General features: G+C 46.8%; 1 protein-coding gene across 1 annotated transcript in view; it reads right to left on the bottom strand.

Annotated features, from left to right (window-relative positions):
* Positions 1-16,428, bottom strand: part of SEC24B (SEC24 homolog B, COPII coat complex component) — a 40,114-nt gene that overhangs the window by 22,505 nt on the left and 1,181 nt on the right. Inside the window, 10 exon segments of the mRNA XM_061571066.1 lie at positions 1,455-1,494; positions 1,497-1,566; positions 3,430-3,539; positions 4,528-4,654; positions 7,019-7,121; positions 8,425-8,630; positions 9,284-9,432; positions 11,349-11,423; positions 11,923-12,009; positions 13,138-14,067. Coding sequence (XP_061427050.1) covers positions 1,455-1,494; positions 1,497-1,566; positions 3,430-3,539; positions 4,528-4,654; positions 7,019-7,121; positions 8,425-8,630; positions 9,284-9,432; positions 11,349-11,423; positions 11,923-12,009; positions 13,138-14,067 — 1,897 coding nt within the window.

The raw sequence follows: 16,428 nt of genomic DNA, 5'->3' as shown, positions 1-16,428 counted from the left end.
GACTAAACAACCCGCAAAGCAATCACTCCAACCATGAGGAAGGAGCCATCTGAGGATCCAATCAAAACCATCACCTTGCCATACACAGCAGGGGTAACCAAAAATATTTCCAAAATCATGAACACAAGATTCAGGTCCGATTTAACACAGTATATACAATTCGTGATCTGATCCCATCTGTGAAGGACAAGATTCCTGACATTCAATATCCCGGCGTCTACAAACTAAGCTGTACCTGCGGCAGCAGTCACATTGGGGAAACTAAGCGACATGTCTCAGACCGTGTCCGTGAGTATAAGACGATGGTACTTTGCAAGCCTACTGGATATCAACAAAGATTCGTTCATGAAGCCATCCATATATACAGACACAATTTCAACCGAGAGGATGGTTATAAACTAAGCAATCATTGGCAAGATGTCATCAACCACTTTTAGGTCATGACTTGATTTGTGTTTTCTTGTTAACCTCCACCATCAGCAGTGTGGGTGTGTGGTGCAATGTCGCCGATCTCTACCTCCTCTCTCCCCCTATCTCTCCCCCTATCTCTCCCCCGTCTCTCTCCCCCTATCTCTACCCCCTGCCCTCTCTCCTCCTATCTCTCTCTGCTGTCTCTCTGCCCCCTATCTCTGCCCCCCCCTCTCTCCTCCTATCTCTCTCCCCTCTCTCTCCCCCCTCTCTCCCCCCCTATCTCTACCCCTCCCCCCCCATCTCTACCCCTCTCTCTCCCCTTATCACTACCCCCCTCTCTCCCCCTATCTCTCTCCCCTATCTCTGCCCCCTATCTCGGCCCCCCTTCTCTCCCCCTACCTCTGCCCCATCTCTCTCCCCCTTGTCTCTCCCCCTATCTCTGTCCCTTCTCTCTCCCGTCTCTGCCCCCTCTCTCTCCCCCTAGCTCTGCCCCCTCTCTCTCCCCCCTTTGTCTTCTCCTGCATTAGCATTGGCTGCCCCGCTCATGCTGCTAACACACTTGGACTGTGCCACTCGCCGCTCAGCGCTGGCTCCACAGCTCTTGCCCCCCACTCCTTCTGCCTTTATAAACAGTTGCAGTTGGAGGCTTGCCCCCCTTTTCTCTCCGCCTGATGACGACCGCTTGTGTTGCAATCGAAACGTTGTGAGTTTTTGTTTTTTAATAATTATTATTAATTTTATTTTCTATCTACTGTGATTTTACTGAAAGAACCAAAGAATATAATTCAACAACTGTTGGGTTATTTGATCGACTTTTTTTAATTGTTTAAAATCGAATCAGTAAAAACGGCTTCCCGAAATACGACGGTTGCACACACTGAAGTTGTAACGGATACTTATGCGCAACAATTAGATGCACATCTCACGAGCATATACGTACATAAATATCGAATTTCACTCAATAACTAATGACATTGTCTGGTGTTCAGCCGGCAGGGCATGAAGGTCACAATTGGATCACGAACCGCCCCGCCCAACCTCACCTGTCCAGGTTTTCAAGCAGAGACTCGCAGACCATGGAAGGTATCCCGAGTCGATGGCGCCATACGATACGTCGAAGAGGAACAGGTAGACGGCCGGCTGCGGTGGCCGCAGCTGCGAGAGAGACGTCACGCGGATGGGGTGAAACAAACTAATTATTTTACCAGGTAAGGCCCACTGGGCTATAGACCTCTTTTTAAATCCTTTATATTAAGTTCACTTGCTTGCTTGCGTGCTTGCTTGCTTACGACCGTGCAAATCTTTCGGTCGTTTTTTAACCCACTTCCCGTGATCCAATCGAGCTGACATTTTGCACACAGACTTCGTGAAATTTTTTTTACAAAATTTTTACACTTTTTAGGGAAAAATATTTAATTACCAATTGCTTAATACTGGCAGACAATCATCTGACCCATAGGTGGCAGCCATCTCAAGCCAGAGGACGAGAGGACTCTAGCCGCCACGCATATAAAGGATTTATAGTGAAAAACTTTGTTTTTACGGGTTATACTTATTCAGAAGTGACGTGGCCATCACAAATGGCAGCTCAATGAAATGGGCTCATCACATGGAAATTTAGAGCAGCCAAATACTCTAAACGCATGTTCATTCTAAATGAAGAAGGAAAAAACCAGAGGATCGGAAGGAAAAACCATGCAACCATGGAGAGTTACAGCAGGCGTCAGGGTCAGCATTGAACCCACGACCTCCTATATACCAGGCAAGGTCGTTAACATCTCGCCACCGTGGCGCCCCTTTGCAACACGACGAAACTTCTCACTCGTGGAAGTCACTTACGCCACACACACTCCTGAATAAAGCTGGCATTTAAAGAGCCATTAGAAACCAAGTATCGCTTCAATGGCAAAGGAATAACTTGATTTTGTGATTCTTATAAAGAGTTAAACTCAAGTTTGGTGAAACAATTATGAGATCAGCAGTCTATAAGTGACTTTAGAAAGTACAGGGTGATCCATTCTTAGAAACGCCCACTCAGTTTTAATGACGCCCTTCACTCTCTTCCTAACAGCTTCGTTGAATATCGTGATAGCTCTGCGGTAGCTTACATAGGAGAATGTTTATAGAATTAATGAGATTTCATGAGAGAGGCATGTGCAGGCTTCGAAATAATAAAATGTTGTTTTGATATAATTTTTCCACATCATTTCAACACGACTATTCTAAACGAATAGCCCGTAAAGTAAGAAACGTTAATTAAAGAATAAATTACAAAAACCAAACCAAATCATGTCTCACTTGTACAAATCATACCACGAGAATGAGTTATAATAAACATTCTATTCTGTCCTGATTTCCCTAACAGCAGTGACAAATCTCCGAGCCACAGAGCGGGCCACCACATGATACTCCATCTCAATCTATGGATTTATTCTACCCATAGACCACAATTCTCTCTCTAGCCGTGCAGACATGGTTCATTTTTGACCAATTAATACCCCTCATAGCTGGTCTTGGCTGCATTAACCATCACCGCACCAGCTGTGTGCCTGTGACTAAATCATCCAGAAGGGCGCTCAATCTCACCAGATCTCGGACGCTAAGCAGCGTTGGATAACCAGAATGCACAACAGGCGCTTGCATGCTCCTGCCGGGCTACGTTGGCAGCACAGGGCGGTGCAGTAAAATCGATGTTTATACTGTACCAAGTTTCAATGGATATGCTCCCAGCCTTCAGCAACCCGCAATAAGCAGTGAAGTATGGTCAATGAACCCCCACAAACCACACAGTGTAGAAAATACCTCATCAAACCGATTAGCACGAATGGCTACGTATGGTTCAAATGAAGTTTAACGTGCATAGGTAAGTATATTTAGGGCTTTTGTGTGCAACTCGTGGTGATCGGGCCAATCATCAATTGCTTCACTGCACTCACGTGGAGGTAATAAGCTGTCTGGCATGGGTGTTTGGTCGCCGAGCCACCTTACCAGCTTCCGCAACACTGCTCTCATACTCACCATGTACTCAGAGGGAGCGATGAATTCGACGGTGGAGTTTAGCACTTCGGGCCGTTTCTGCGGCTCCCCGTAGCTGCGCGTTACCGGGTTGTACATGAACTCCTCGGGAGCTGGTGCCGGGAAACAAAAACCCCAAAAATGTTAAACGCATTCAACACAATCTGGATTACTCTCTTCAATGATTGCGACATGATCAATAGTAATCTACGTCTCTTACTCTATTCAATGACACCTAACATTATTTACGTTGGTTTAAACACAGGCCTTCCAGACACAGTTGCTAGCAACACACATACCAAAAGTAAAGATGGCACTCAAGAGCTACACTCTTCTCATACTGGAGAGTTCGTCAACTCTATATAGTGTTGGGCCACATCATGAAATTAGTGTTTGCTGTCAGGCCACTTGACATCACACGGCACATGTACAATATCATGTCATACACATGTTGAACTTCTTTCGCACAAAACATAGCCAACTCTGCTAATTGGAGGGGCAGGATCGTTATGGCATCATTCTGTACATGTGGTCACGAATCTACATCTCTCTCATGTCCAACCCCTTGAATATCTCTCATCTAACTAATGTATGGCTCAGTGAGCCATCTCTTTTGGTGGGCCATAAGTCTGGGAGCCACTCAAAAAACGTTCATGGGTCATTATGTTAACGTGGCGGTGACGTGGCCCAGCCGTAGTGCGTTTGCCACATGTTGCAGAGGTTTATGGTTCAAATCCAGCGGCTGCCCTGGTTATGACTGCGAGGTGTATTAACCAACACAATTCCCTCCGCATTGCAGTGATCGCCAACGACCCCGTGACACCATTCGCAAGCGTTGGGCATTGCGTGGGCTGGCATCATGGTCCAAATTTGCCAAATTTGAAAAATGACTTGCATATTACTCAACTGGAATATACGTAGAAATCATCGAACACCCTACTGCGAAAGACTTGGCAGGACACTTCCTTAAAAAGAGTCATTAAACTCGGTGAACCTTTCCTGGTAATAGATTTTTGTATCAAATAATACTACACTGGCCCGTGGGGATCTGGAGAGAGTAACCACCGCGGCACGCAGCTCTCAACGTCGAGCTGTCCTCACCGTCGTTGATCCTGTAGCAGATGTTGCACCGCCATCGCCGCTGATCGATGAACGCGACGAATGGGTTGATGTACGTTCTGCACGAGCGGCATCGCACGATGACGCTCGATGTGATGACCGGCAGCTGCTGCACGCGATCCATGGAACGGACGCGCCGGGTCAAGGGAAGCTCTGGGACAGCGCGTGGCTGCTGCAGTGCATGCGTCGGTGTTCAGCAACTGAGGTTAAACTAAACTATGTTCATTTTACCAGGTGAGGCCCACTGAGCTACATAGCTCATTTTCAGAAGCGAAATAGCCACAAATGATAGCTCAACGAAGTTGGCTTATTACGTGGACATTTACAGCAGCCAAATACCCTAAACGTACGTTGATTTGAAATGTGGAAGGAAAAACCAGAGGACCCGGAGAAAAATCCACAAATTTCATGTATGCTACGCCAGTCTTAGTAGATACTCATGAACAGCTTTTGGTATATATATTCATTAACACAAGTATTACATGCACTGATGTTGAGAAATTAATGATGCAATTAACTTCAGACCACATGGTCCTGTGAGTATTTTGCAATGAATGCCCGGGTAGTAACAAACATTGCAGAAACACTGTCAATAAAATGCAACAACCACGAAGGAAAAAACACGAAATGGGATTAAACAAAAAGCCACCATGACCATGAAAGACAAAAAAGCACAACTTAAAAAATCTCGAGGCAAATGTCTGTGTCCCACCGACCCAGCCCACACATGTTGTTGGCAAATTGCTGAAGATGTGGTTGGACATCATCACTGTGAGAGCTAAGCACATCTAATCCCCTGCTAAACAAACAAAACCAAGACAAGTGCTGTAATCACAAGATCCCTAGACCTCATGAGATGCATTTAATTGAGATAAGTGCAATCCACCCATCTGGCTCATTCACTTGTGAAACCAAGTCTTGCACGCCAATGGTGGGCTACTAAAAGTGACTTCACACAGGCCTGCTGCTACGGAATGGTGGTATAACAATACGTAGCAGGATCTCTTGTAACATATGACAAAATCAGCCGGAATGCACCTGACCTCAAGAGAGATCAAAAACGAAGTAGAGTTGAGCCTGAACAGCGCTTCTATGAGTGACTGCATGCAACAAAGCGGGTGTCCACATGCCGCTGCGAGGCTATGTAGTCAGCAGAGAGCAATGCAGCAAATCCTTTATTGTACCGTACTATGCTCCTTGCCTACACAAACCCACACACCGATCAGCGTGGTGAAGTGCGGTCAGATGGCCCGCACCATGCACAGGGAGGGCCTCATCCAGCAGTGGATGTAACATAATCAGTTACGAGCCATTTCTGTTGCACTCTTGTGGATACAATTGTGAAAAAACTTCAGCAAAGGTCATTAAGAGAGTGCTGTGAGAGCCGATGCGTAACGGTGCACATGTATTACTGTGCCCCCACCCCCCTGTGGTGATGAACTGAAATGTAAAAAAAATTCCACACTACAATTCATGCTAAATTCTCACGTGGGCGTATGAAGCTCTAACAATGCAATTCATTTTTCTGGCTTCGAAGACTGCACATAAAAAAGCGCCATTTCACATAGGAACCCCTTAACTTTTTATTTTATGACTGCACCAATTGTGTTCCGATTTGTATTGTCAAGTTTGGCAGCCAAATCCCTAAAACCCACAACGTATTTTTTGTATTTAATCGTTTTATTTGACTTATGAGCTTAAGAAATTGGCATTTCAAATAGTTGCTCATTCATTGGAGTCAACATGAGGTTGCACCACATGGAGGCCACATGATCATCCCAAAAAACACGGGCTACTTAAAAAAAAAACCCCGACGCATTCGCTGGGAAGCCAAGGTCTATAACTGGGTTTCAGCCCCTGTCTAAAGGCACTCGGTTACGCGGTGTGGGAATGCACACCCACAGGCTGTTAACTTGAGAAGATCCCGCGCTATTCACCATGAGGGCAAGCCATTGTGCGGTGGATGTCATGGGCAATTTTGCAACGGAAAAATACCCGCGGATGATCCACCCAATGGACGAAACACGGGGGGGGGGGGGGGCAACCTTCCTGTGAGATGAGCTATGCGCCACTCTACTGAACCGAGATATCGTAAATGCATAATTTTTATAGAAAACAGATCCGTCCGTGTACCGTACTTCCGTGCTCCCACAACGATGCTCCTCACTTTCGGCAACTTACAACTGACAAGCATGAGAACCGAACGAAGAAAGAATCTCTTTTATTTTTGGCCCTTCAATAACAGTCGCACATGTACCACGCCTAACATCATTGGTGAGCGATTCCTGAATCTGTCCAGGTTTCCCCCCCCCCCCCTTTCTCCAACATGCAAAAACCAGCATGGTAAAGTATGGTCAAAGTACCATGACCAAGAGAGGGCCCTCGCTCAGCAGTGGACTGACGCAAAAAGGCTGTGTACGTGCACAAGTAGGGCACCACCTTCACATGTGCTCGCCCGAGTGAAACCCTTTACCGCGAGATCTTTGAAGGGATGCAGCACCAGACCCAGGGGAAGCTTGGCCTTGGCCAGCAGCGCCGGCGACTGGGGCAGGTTCACGAGCGTGGACCGCAGAACCCTGGAGGCAGCAAAAAGAGTTGTGCATGAGAAAATCACCTCACTGCCGTCACCGTCGTTATTGGCGTTATTACAACGGTAATGAGGGCGAGAAATAGATGGACGGCTGTGTCATCAGAGTACTGATTGAGCATCGCTGAGATTCTGAATTTGAGTTTATGACAACAGAATTGTCTTCTGAGTGCACAAGTAGATGGTCCACCAGCTTTACTGAACTTTAAAAGCTGATGAAATAATAGTAGCAGTGGTGCAGTGCTCTGTGCACCACACTATGAACCAGACGATCTGAGACAGTTAAATAAAAGCAGGCGACATTTGAACCCATCTTGTCCCGTCCACTTCAGAAACTCGCACTCACCAGCTTGTCAAATAACCCCATGATTGACGTTGTCTGAATGTATGTTGCCTTTAGGTTCAGACTCCAGTCATCCTCGCAGCAGCAGCTTTTGGCTAGCCATCAAAGCAAGACAGCCACAGCATTGAGCGCTTTCAGATGCGCTTCTGCGGCCGCCTGGAACGCTCTTCCTTCCGATATTAGGAAGGCACTGGAGCTATGCACTTTTAAATGTGGATTTAGATTTTTGTGTTCAGTTGGTCATCCTTCTCCCGCACCTCTAATTAGCGCAGTTGGCTATGTACGGTGCGAAACAAGTTCAACATACATACAGAACCATGTGCACTACCTGGTGAAGGCTACATAATTTGCCCCGGTTCTTACCCAAGTTATTTTGTGTGAAATTATTACCACGAGTAGAAGCTCTCCAATAATGATGGCTATGATGACGATGATGATGACAGTGCTGTTGCTAGTGCTGCTGGTATTCATATACAAGGCTGCACTCGTGTTTGGGCTCAGAAAAACGAGTAGCTGTATCATTTTGTCCTGGTCCCTATCAATAGTTATCCAGCATAGAAGTGTCAACACTATCTGAAATTCTCCAATAGATGGTATCGATATGTTTACAACCTTGCCTGGTATGCAGGAGGGTCGTGGGTTCGATCCCGACCCTGACGCCTGCATATTTGGAGTTTGCGTGTTCTCCCGGTGGTCGTATGGATTTGTCTCCGGGTCCTCCGGTTTTCCCCTCCACATTTATAAACATGTGTTTAGAGTATTTGGCGGCTATAAATGTCTGTGATAAGCCACTTCGTTGAGCTATCATTTGTGGCCAGGTCACTTCGGAAAAATAACTACATAGCTCAATGGGCTTTACCCGGTAAAATAAAAATAAAAAAGTTAAAATAGTCAAACGATGATCATGACGGTTGGAGACAATGATGGCGCTGTGAATAGCGGTTAATACTCGGGGCTGCAGTTGCGCTTGCTGAGGTGCGTGTGGATGCGGGGCCTCGGGGCGGGCGTCGGCGTGGGCGGCAGCACGAAGCGCTCCTGCAGCAGGTCGACGGGTCGCGTGTCGTCGTAGGGCATCCCCGAGGAGTCGCGCGGAGAGCGCTGCAGCGCGAGACCCTGCATACGTGTGCTCAGCTCGCTCAGCCCGGAGTAACCGCCCTGGCAGAGGGGAGTGGGAGACATGGGGGGGAGGGGGGGAGAACGAACATTTCAGTGTCGTCAAGCAGCCACAAGTTGTCAGTCAAGATCAAGAGGTGCCATCCTGGCCAAAGCCGCCGGTGACATTGTACCTCAACACGTTCTGCCTTCTGCAAAATCACCACAGCTGCTGCACGGTAGCAGCTGCTGCGACATTTTCCACAACTGAATGTTTTAAAATGCGTAATAAAGTCAAGGAATATTAATTTAATCAAAATTTTATTATTGGTATCATTTCAGAGGCAGGCAATGCTGTGTATCACAGAATAGCCCATGGATGAGGATATCACATTACTACTTTCTGGGGAAGTAGATATCACAGATAATGATGATTTTCATATTTTTTCCCCAAAATTTTCCTAGCTGTGCAATCCATGTCACATCACGATTGTGGTACATCACGTTATGGTACGAGGTATCAATTCAGATCCCTTCTGGGCGAGTGTCATTAAAGTCCTACATCAACGCACAATCACTGTTCTCCCTTCGAATGGATAGTGGCGAAGAGACGGTGCACGCATGCGTGGCTAATTGAGCATAATCAGAAACCAATGGGATGATGCGAAGGCACGTAGGCACAAACAAAGCCGCAAAGATAATTACTTTGCACGTACCTGTTGAGCGGGCCTTCCAATGTGTGCAGGCGAATTCGAGTAGGTAGACTGCTGGCAATTGAGCTTCGTGTGGCTGGATTCTTGGGGTGGATTCCTTTGGGTGCTGGACACTGGGGGGCGATCGAGGCAGGTGTGTGTAGCATCCAAGTCTGTCGCGCAGCGGAGCGGAAAACAGAAACCAATAAAAACTTCATCCAAATGCCACTTTCATCGCATAGCATTCAACAAGTATCTTCACGAAGTGCAGTGATAAAATTAGCAGATGTGGAGCGCATTCATTATAGACTCTGGCTGCGCACAATTTCCACTTCAATTACGCCGCATCGGTTGGGAATATCACAGGGCGTCTAATATATGCTAAGGAAAACAAACATTTCGCAGGAGTTACACAATGCCTTGGGGGCCCCCATCTTGTTCTGGGTGATATGTTTGTCAAGGCCAAAACACTGGCCGACTCTTGCACTTCCATCTCCCAGCATGGCGCGCACAAAAAAATGCCGCAATTCCGTCAACTCCTGTACCACTCTGCATGCCGTGGCTGCGCATTCAATTGAGCCCCGTGTGTGTGCATTAATGAGAATCTTCTCAGCCAAGGGTTCAACCTCCGGACGTTTACATATGAAGGGAGAACCCCCGGGGCTGCTTTTTGCACCTTATATCCTGCGGGGCCCCATTCTCACAAGTCCCTCTTACATATTTATATCGACTATTCTGCAGGGTATACAGTCAGCGGTGAGCGCGCTGCGCTACAAACCCAGTGGCCCAAGTTCGATTCCTGCTCACGGCCAACACCAGTGACTGATTATCTATATCGGTCCTGTGCATCCCCTAGGGCGACTCAGCCTCAAATGAGTACCAGGTGCGATGTGTAAATATCGCCACTGGAGAGACAGAGGCGGCCGGGCATGGTGTTAGCCACCCACCCCCTGATGTGCTGTTCCGGCCATCATAGGTGCTCACAAACAGCACTTGCTCCAAAAGTCTGGTAAGGCTATACAGGGGTTCTTTGTATTTGTCTTTTGATTAAACCAATCGCAGAATCTCCGACTAGTGATGAGCAAGTGATGATTAAACCAGCGGTGTGTGCAAAACAAATACAACTGCACATTTTCTGCAAGCAAGGTTAATCTCCAGCCTGGCTAATCCACCCACGAATAATCGCGAGTTACCCCGTGTAGTGTGGGGATGCGCGTGCAGGCAACAGATGCCAGACACTTAGCCTTCCTTGGTGTGAAGGTGCTCAAGCACACATTGTAGATGGCAGGGGTCAGCAACCTGCAGCTCCGGAGCCAGATGCGGCTCTTAAAGGACTGCTTCGTGACGTTATCAATGAAGGATCGCCATCTCGTACTCACATGCATTGCGGCTCTTGAAATATTGAGTTTTATTCGACCCCTGATGTAGGGTCATTTGTATTGTTAGGGATGGAATTATATGTCAGTCCATCAATTAATAGAGTCTTAGGCTGCAGATAGCACACATTGAATCGAGTATGGAATAATTGTTTTCAATTCCTAGATGTTGAGTGTAATGGGTTCACAGCACCTCTGTTGGTTCAAGGTATCGGTCCCTGAACAGAACTGTGATTTGGAATTGAGACGATCAAGTGAGCAGTTGCAGATTGTCCTGCAACTGATGTTGCATGAGGCCTGGATTTGAACCCGGTTTTCTAGGAATGCAGGCCGTTTGCAAAACCACGACATTTCTGCTCCCCACACGCAACAGCCTCGACAGAGTTTTGGGACAAGTGCTGTTAGCACCTTTGAAGGGAGGCACAGTACACGAGAGGGTGGGTGACCAATACCATGTCTCGCCGCCTTTATCTCCCTAGTGCTGATACTTACACACCGAACCAGGTACTAATTTAAGATTGACTTGACCTAGGTGAGACCCAGGATCGGTTAAGATATTCGTCACTCTTCTTGGTCGTGGGTGGGAATCAAACTCGGGTCGCCAGATTTGTAGCGCAATGCGCAAAAAAGGCAACAAACACACACGCATGCACAAACCTGAAAAAGCTATAAAATACTGACATTTAATAAATGCGTTAATGTGTATTACTCACCAGAATAGCCACCATCCTCCAGGGCATCATAGCCACAGTTCTCTTGAAGGTCACTGCTGCAGGAAGCGTCTGAATCTAGTCATCATCACCACCGTAACCACCATCATTTCGCAGCATTAACACCAACATCTCTGTTATCCCCAATACCCACCAACAGCAGCCAGTAAGCTTAAGAGCAAACACAAAGACCCCCGTATAGCCTTAACAGACTGTTGGGGCAAGTGCAATTAGCCAGCCCCTATGAACAATGTCACGGCACACAAGGGGGTGGTGGCAATCACCACACCCAAGCACCTTTGTCTCCCCAGTGGCGATGTTTACACACCGCACCATTAACTAATTTAAGGCTGAGCCGACCTACGGGAGGCCCAGGACCAGTTCAGATAATCGTCACTGGTCTTGGCCATGAGCGGGAATCGAACTCAGATCGTGGGTTCACTACACTACTGGAGTAGACAAAGACACACTTATACGCACTTAAAGCCAAAAAGATAGGGCTTCTACGATCGATTAAAGAACAGAATGATAACACTTGCCCAGACAATGACTGACGTCTGGGTGAGCGTGTCATCACCTGAGTCGTCGTCAGCTGCAGATGAGGAGGATAAAGGTGTAGCGGTGCCGGAGCCGTCACAGTATGATGAGCTGACGGCTCTCATCCCTGTTGGAAACGCAAGCGGCTTAGTCAGCAAAAAAAATAATTGGCATTCATGCGAAGTTAAGAACACAGGGCACTAAGCTAATCAGAGAAAGATGCCGACTCCAACTAATTAGCCAGAGGAGGTGAGCACACCCACCACCATCCCAAAACCTGCTGTCAACGCCGCATGCTTTCTTACCCTATTTTATGTGCTGTGCTAACGAACAGCGTAGACAGGCAAAGGAAATTTAAGCCAAAGCTACACGGTGCAGTGAAACCACGGCTAGATGCATGCACACTTGTGCAAGTTTTTCAGAACGTAAATGTGAATTGTATTTTTTGTGGCAATGAAAAGGGTTTATTGCAGTTCGGACGACGTTGCAGCGGCAAAACATTCAGCGACACTCACGTCGGTAACGGCACAACTTCGTTAATATGAAAGCGGCAGCTAGGGATGAAAACGATGAAAGAGTGTGTCGTGCTTCTAGCCCAAACTCGCTCAGAAAACAGCTCTTTAATCGCATGGCAAATGAGGCCTTAAGTAAGTGCTGGTCTGTCACAAATATCTTTAAGTGGCTTTTATAAAAAAACACACACACGCAACATTTAACAGTTAAAATAACCCAATACCAACACTGTGCCATGATTTAATCCACGATCGTCACTGTGTACCAAATTATATTTAAATCTTACAGGTTACATGAGACTACTTGAAAAGTCGGGTCACATGGATGCGAACCAATGCCGTTGCCAAATCAGGAAAAGAACCTGCCATTAAAAGGCTTTCCTCTCTTAACACTTGCCAAGAATTTCCAACCACAATGACATCATGAGGGGGGAAGTGGGGAGTTGGGGACAGTTGGCTTGATCAAACAGCTGATTCAACACTTAACATGGAAATGTATATTACTCTTGGCAAATACAAAAATAATGGCGAGGTGGCTGTGACTTTCGTGACCATTTTTCTCCTTTAAGTTTTTCTCACCCAGATATCATACGTTTACAGTACAAGCGGCACATCGCACAGCGTATAAAACAACGGGAGCGGCTGCTACATCTAGAGCCGCGGTGCATTGCGGACAGCTTTACTTAATTTGCCAGGTTCCTGGCACTCAATGGGGCCTGTGGGTAAAAATGGAGAAGTATCACCTGTAGGATAGCCGGCGCTCAGGTGCGTTTGATGACTCGTAAACGCCGCTTCGGCTGAGTGAGCGGGCCCCATGGACTCCGCGTCCGGCGCGTTCAGCGCGGCCGGTGGCACCACGCCTGGTGCAGCGTGCGACCGTGGTGGATGCGCGCCGGCGGTGAAGTTCGCTGCTAGCAGATGTTGTCTCGTGGTCATGTCGGCCTCGCTCCTGGGCGGCTGCGGCTGCTGCTGCGTTCCGGAGGCAGAAGCAGCAGTTTCCAGCGCTGAGCGATGAGGAGCAGCGGCATTGCTGCTTGGGGGTCGCAGGGTCGCCGAAGCTGCTGCTGCTGCTGCCGGCGGCCGTGGGGCGGGCGCCGCCGTTGCTGCCGCTTGGTGGCGGGGCGGCAAAGCGTACGGGGTCGTTGCCGTCACGTTCGGGACTTGCTGGAAGAACCCAGCATGCGTCTGATAGCCATAGCTTGAGGCGGGCCCTTTCTGGTAGCAATTCGGCTCGAGGGGTGGGCCACGTGTGGTCGCCAGTTGAGGAGGAGGAGGACAACGTTGGTGAGACGTAGGCATGGCCGGGTAAGGCTGTGAGGGTTTTCTTGGTCCATACGGTTCCCCTGCCTGCACATTGGGTGCCGCCATCCGGTGCTGCATGGGAGGAGGAAGGCCTCTTGGGGCACTGGCGAGGTGTCCCGGGAGGGGCGACTGCCCCACCACCACAGGAGCTCGGCTCCCTGGTGGCTGCCCACTCGTCAGTGGTGGCATGGTGTGATGCCCGTAGGGGTGCTGTGCGGAAGTTGGAGGGTGGTGATGGTGGTGGTGGTGGTAGGACGTGGGAGGGAATACCAGGCCGTTTGTGTCCACCGCGTGAGCAGGCTGGGACTGGTAGGGGTAAGCATTGTAGGGGCCAGGCTGTGGGATGGCTGGGTACCAGTTGTGTGCAGAACCTGCCAAAAGAAGTAACACGAAAATAGAAGATAAACCTGACAAGCGTCACGCCAATATCCAGTTTTGACTTATTTCAAACAACATATCAGAATATATTTTAAATTCCACAATGCTAATACAAATCCCTATTTATATACAGACGCTTTATAGCAACCAAACAGTATATTGGGCAAAGAGGTGCTTTGTTTCGTTTAAACCATTTTAAACATAAACGTGTAAATGAGCGTATGTATGTTACGGTAACAAATATTTCTCACAAGACAAGCCGATTTGACAAAAATAAAACGCTAAATTATATATATATACTGCTCCTTAATATTTGCTTAAATTATATTTTATAAATGTTTGGCCATTTGTCAATCCACTCCTGGACAAAGGCCTCTCTTCAGCAGGTCGGTCATGGGGCTTGTTTGACCTTGCTTCACTCCGCTGCTCAGTGAAGGTTGATGAAGGGGTAGAGGGGGGTGCACAACCACTTCAGATATCACTCACCACTGATGATAATCAAACTGCGCTATGAAGGGCCATTGCCCGAAACGTCGCTTATTTTTTTTCTTTTTGTTCTACCAGGTAAGGCCCACTGAGCTATAAAGCTCTTTTTGAGAAGTGATTTGGTCACAAATGAAAACTCAACTTTGCAGCTTATCATGTGGAAAATGATAGCAGCCAAATACTCTAAACGCATGTTTCTAAAAGTGGAGGGAAAAACCGGAGGAACCGGAGAAAAATCCACGGGGACATATGGAGGGGTCAGGGTCGGAATTACTTCGTATACCAAGCGAGGTCGTAAACATCTTGCCAATGTGGCACCCCTAATACATACATATTCTTATTTCAAAGCAGTGTTATTGACCAATGTGTTGAGTTTTTTGTAATCAAACTCAGGTCACCAGATTGAAGTATGCCAAAACACTGCCAAACACTGTTTCTGGCATATTTGGACCACATATATATTGAGTTTGAGATTATTTTTTAACCTCCAATAGAAATGTTGTCATGAAGGCACATTTTAAAAACTGGAATCTCAAACCCAGCATATTTAATAACATCTCACTGGAATTATCCCAAACCATTTCGGAGCATGTGACAGTGAGTGGCAAGATTTTTTTTTTGCAGTCTTTGCTCCAATTCCAACCTTTTCCACATTTCTGCCTTTTGCAACTCCCGTTTCCTGGCACATTCGCTTCACAAAAAAACACACGTGTCCCTATTTAGACACTTTTCTCACATCCTGTGACCAGCAATCCCTGCTCAAAAATTTGACAGCTATTCTGAAACCGAAAAAGCAATATATTTTATTTCTATAATCTGAGCAAGTGAGGGGGGGACGAGAGAGATTGCATAATTTATGGACATCTGTCCATTCCACATCCCTTGGTGTTTTCAATTAAAGCAAACATTTTGATAATTAAAATTGTGTTCATGTGAAAAAAAATTATATTTTGAGTCAAAACATCAAATTTCAAGGTCATAATGTAGATTTTCACACTGTTATTACTTCAACAAAACATGTACGAGATTGGTAAATGTAGGGGGATAGTACACATAAATGGAATTTCAGGTACATATAAGATTTAAAAAAGTTAATTGTGGTATTCTATCAAGAAACCATGCATTGATATGCATAAAATTAATCCCACAAAAAAGATTATTCGTTCTATAAATACACTGGAATTTTGTTACAAGAATGTATACAACTCAAAAAGAGACCACAGTTGGGTAAGATGTGCAGAAATGGTTAAGGCAGAATGTTATTATATAATTAGCAATTCTGATAACTGTGGATAATAGACAAGCCCCCAGGCTGTGTTTGGCCAGAGGATAAACAAGAACAATGCTTTCAATCAAAGATATGATAACAACAATGTCTGAACAAACTCAGCTGTGCTGACCCAGCACCACCCCCCACTACAATCGGGTAATGCAATTTACGTGCCGACAAAATGTTGCCTTTCAGCTACGAGAGACGTGTTATGTTGTCTGAAGGACAACCCAGTCAATTGTTTTGTTCTTAGGCTAAGGCTTAAGTAAAATTAACTACAGTGTACATACAAGCAGCTAGGACAGAACAAACACAGCAAATGCTGGGCCCCACAAAGCGTAGGGCAGGTGTTGGCATAATTTGTCATCGCAGTCGCCACGTTTCCATCGCGACCAGTCGGTAACAAAACTGTTCCCGCAAAGGGAAGAGGCTTTCCAGGACCAAATCGATCACCAACCAGTAGGGCTTGGCACATGGCCACACAAGTGAGAGTGAGACCAACCTCCACAACCATCCATGCTGTCACGAGGGGTCAATGTGGGGGGAAATACGTGAGTACCGTGACATCACTTGTTATTTTAACTCTTCAGCCATGTTT

The sequence above is a fragment of the Lethenteron reissneri genome, chromosome 47, assembly GCF_015708825.2.
Source record: "Lethenteron reissneri isolate LAM-NWPU_2019-01 chromosome 47, ASM1570882v1, whole genome shotgun sequence".
Classification (NCBI taxonomy): domain Eukaryota; kingdom Metazoa; phylum Chordata; class Hyperoartia; order Petromyzontiformes; family Petromyzontidae; genus Lethenteron; species Lethenteron reissneri.
The sequence above is the reverse complement of the archived record's forward strand: the minus strand, read 5'-3'. Positions and strand labels throughout refer to the sequence as shown.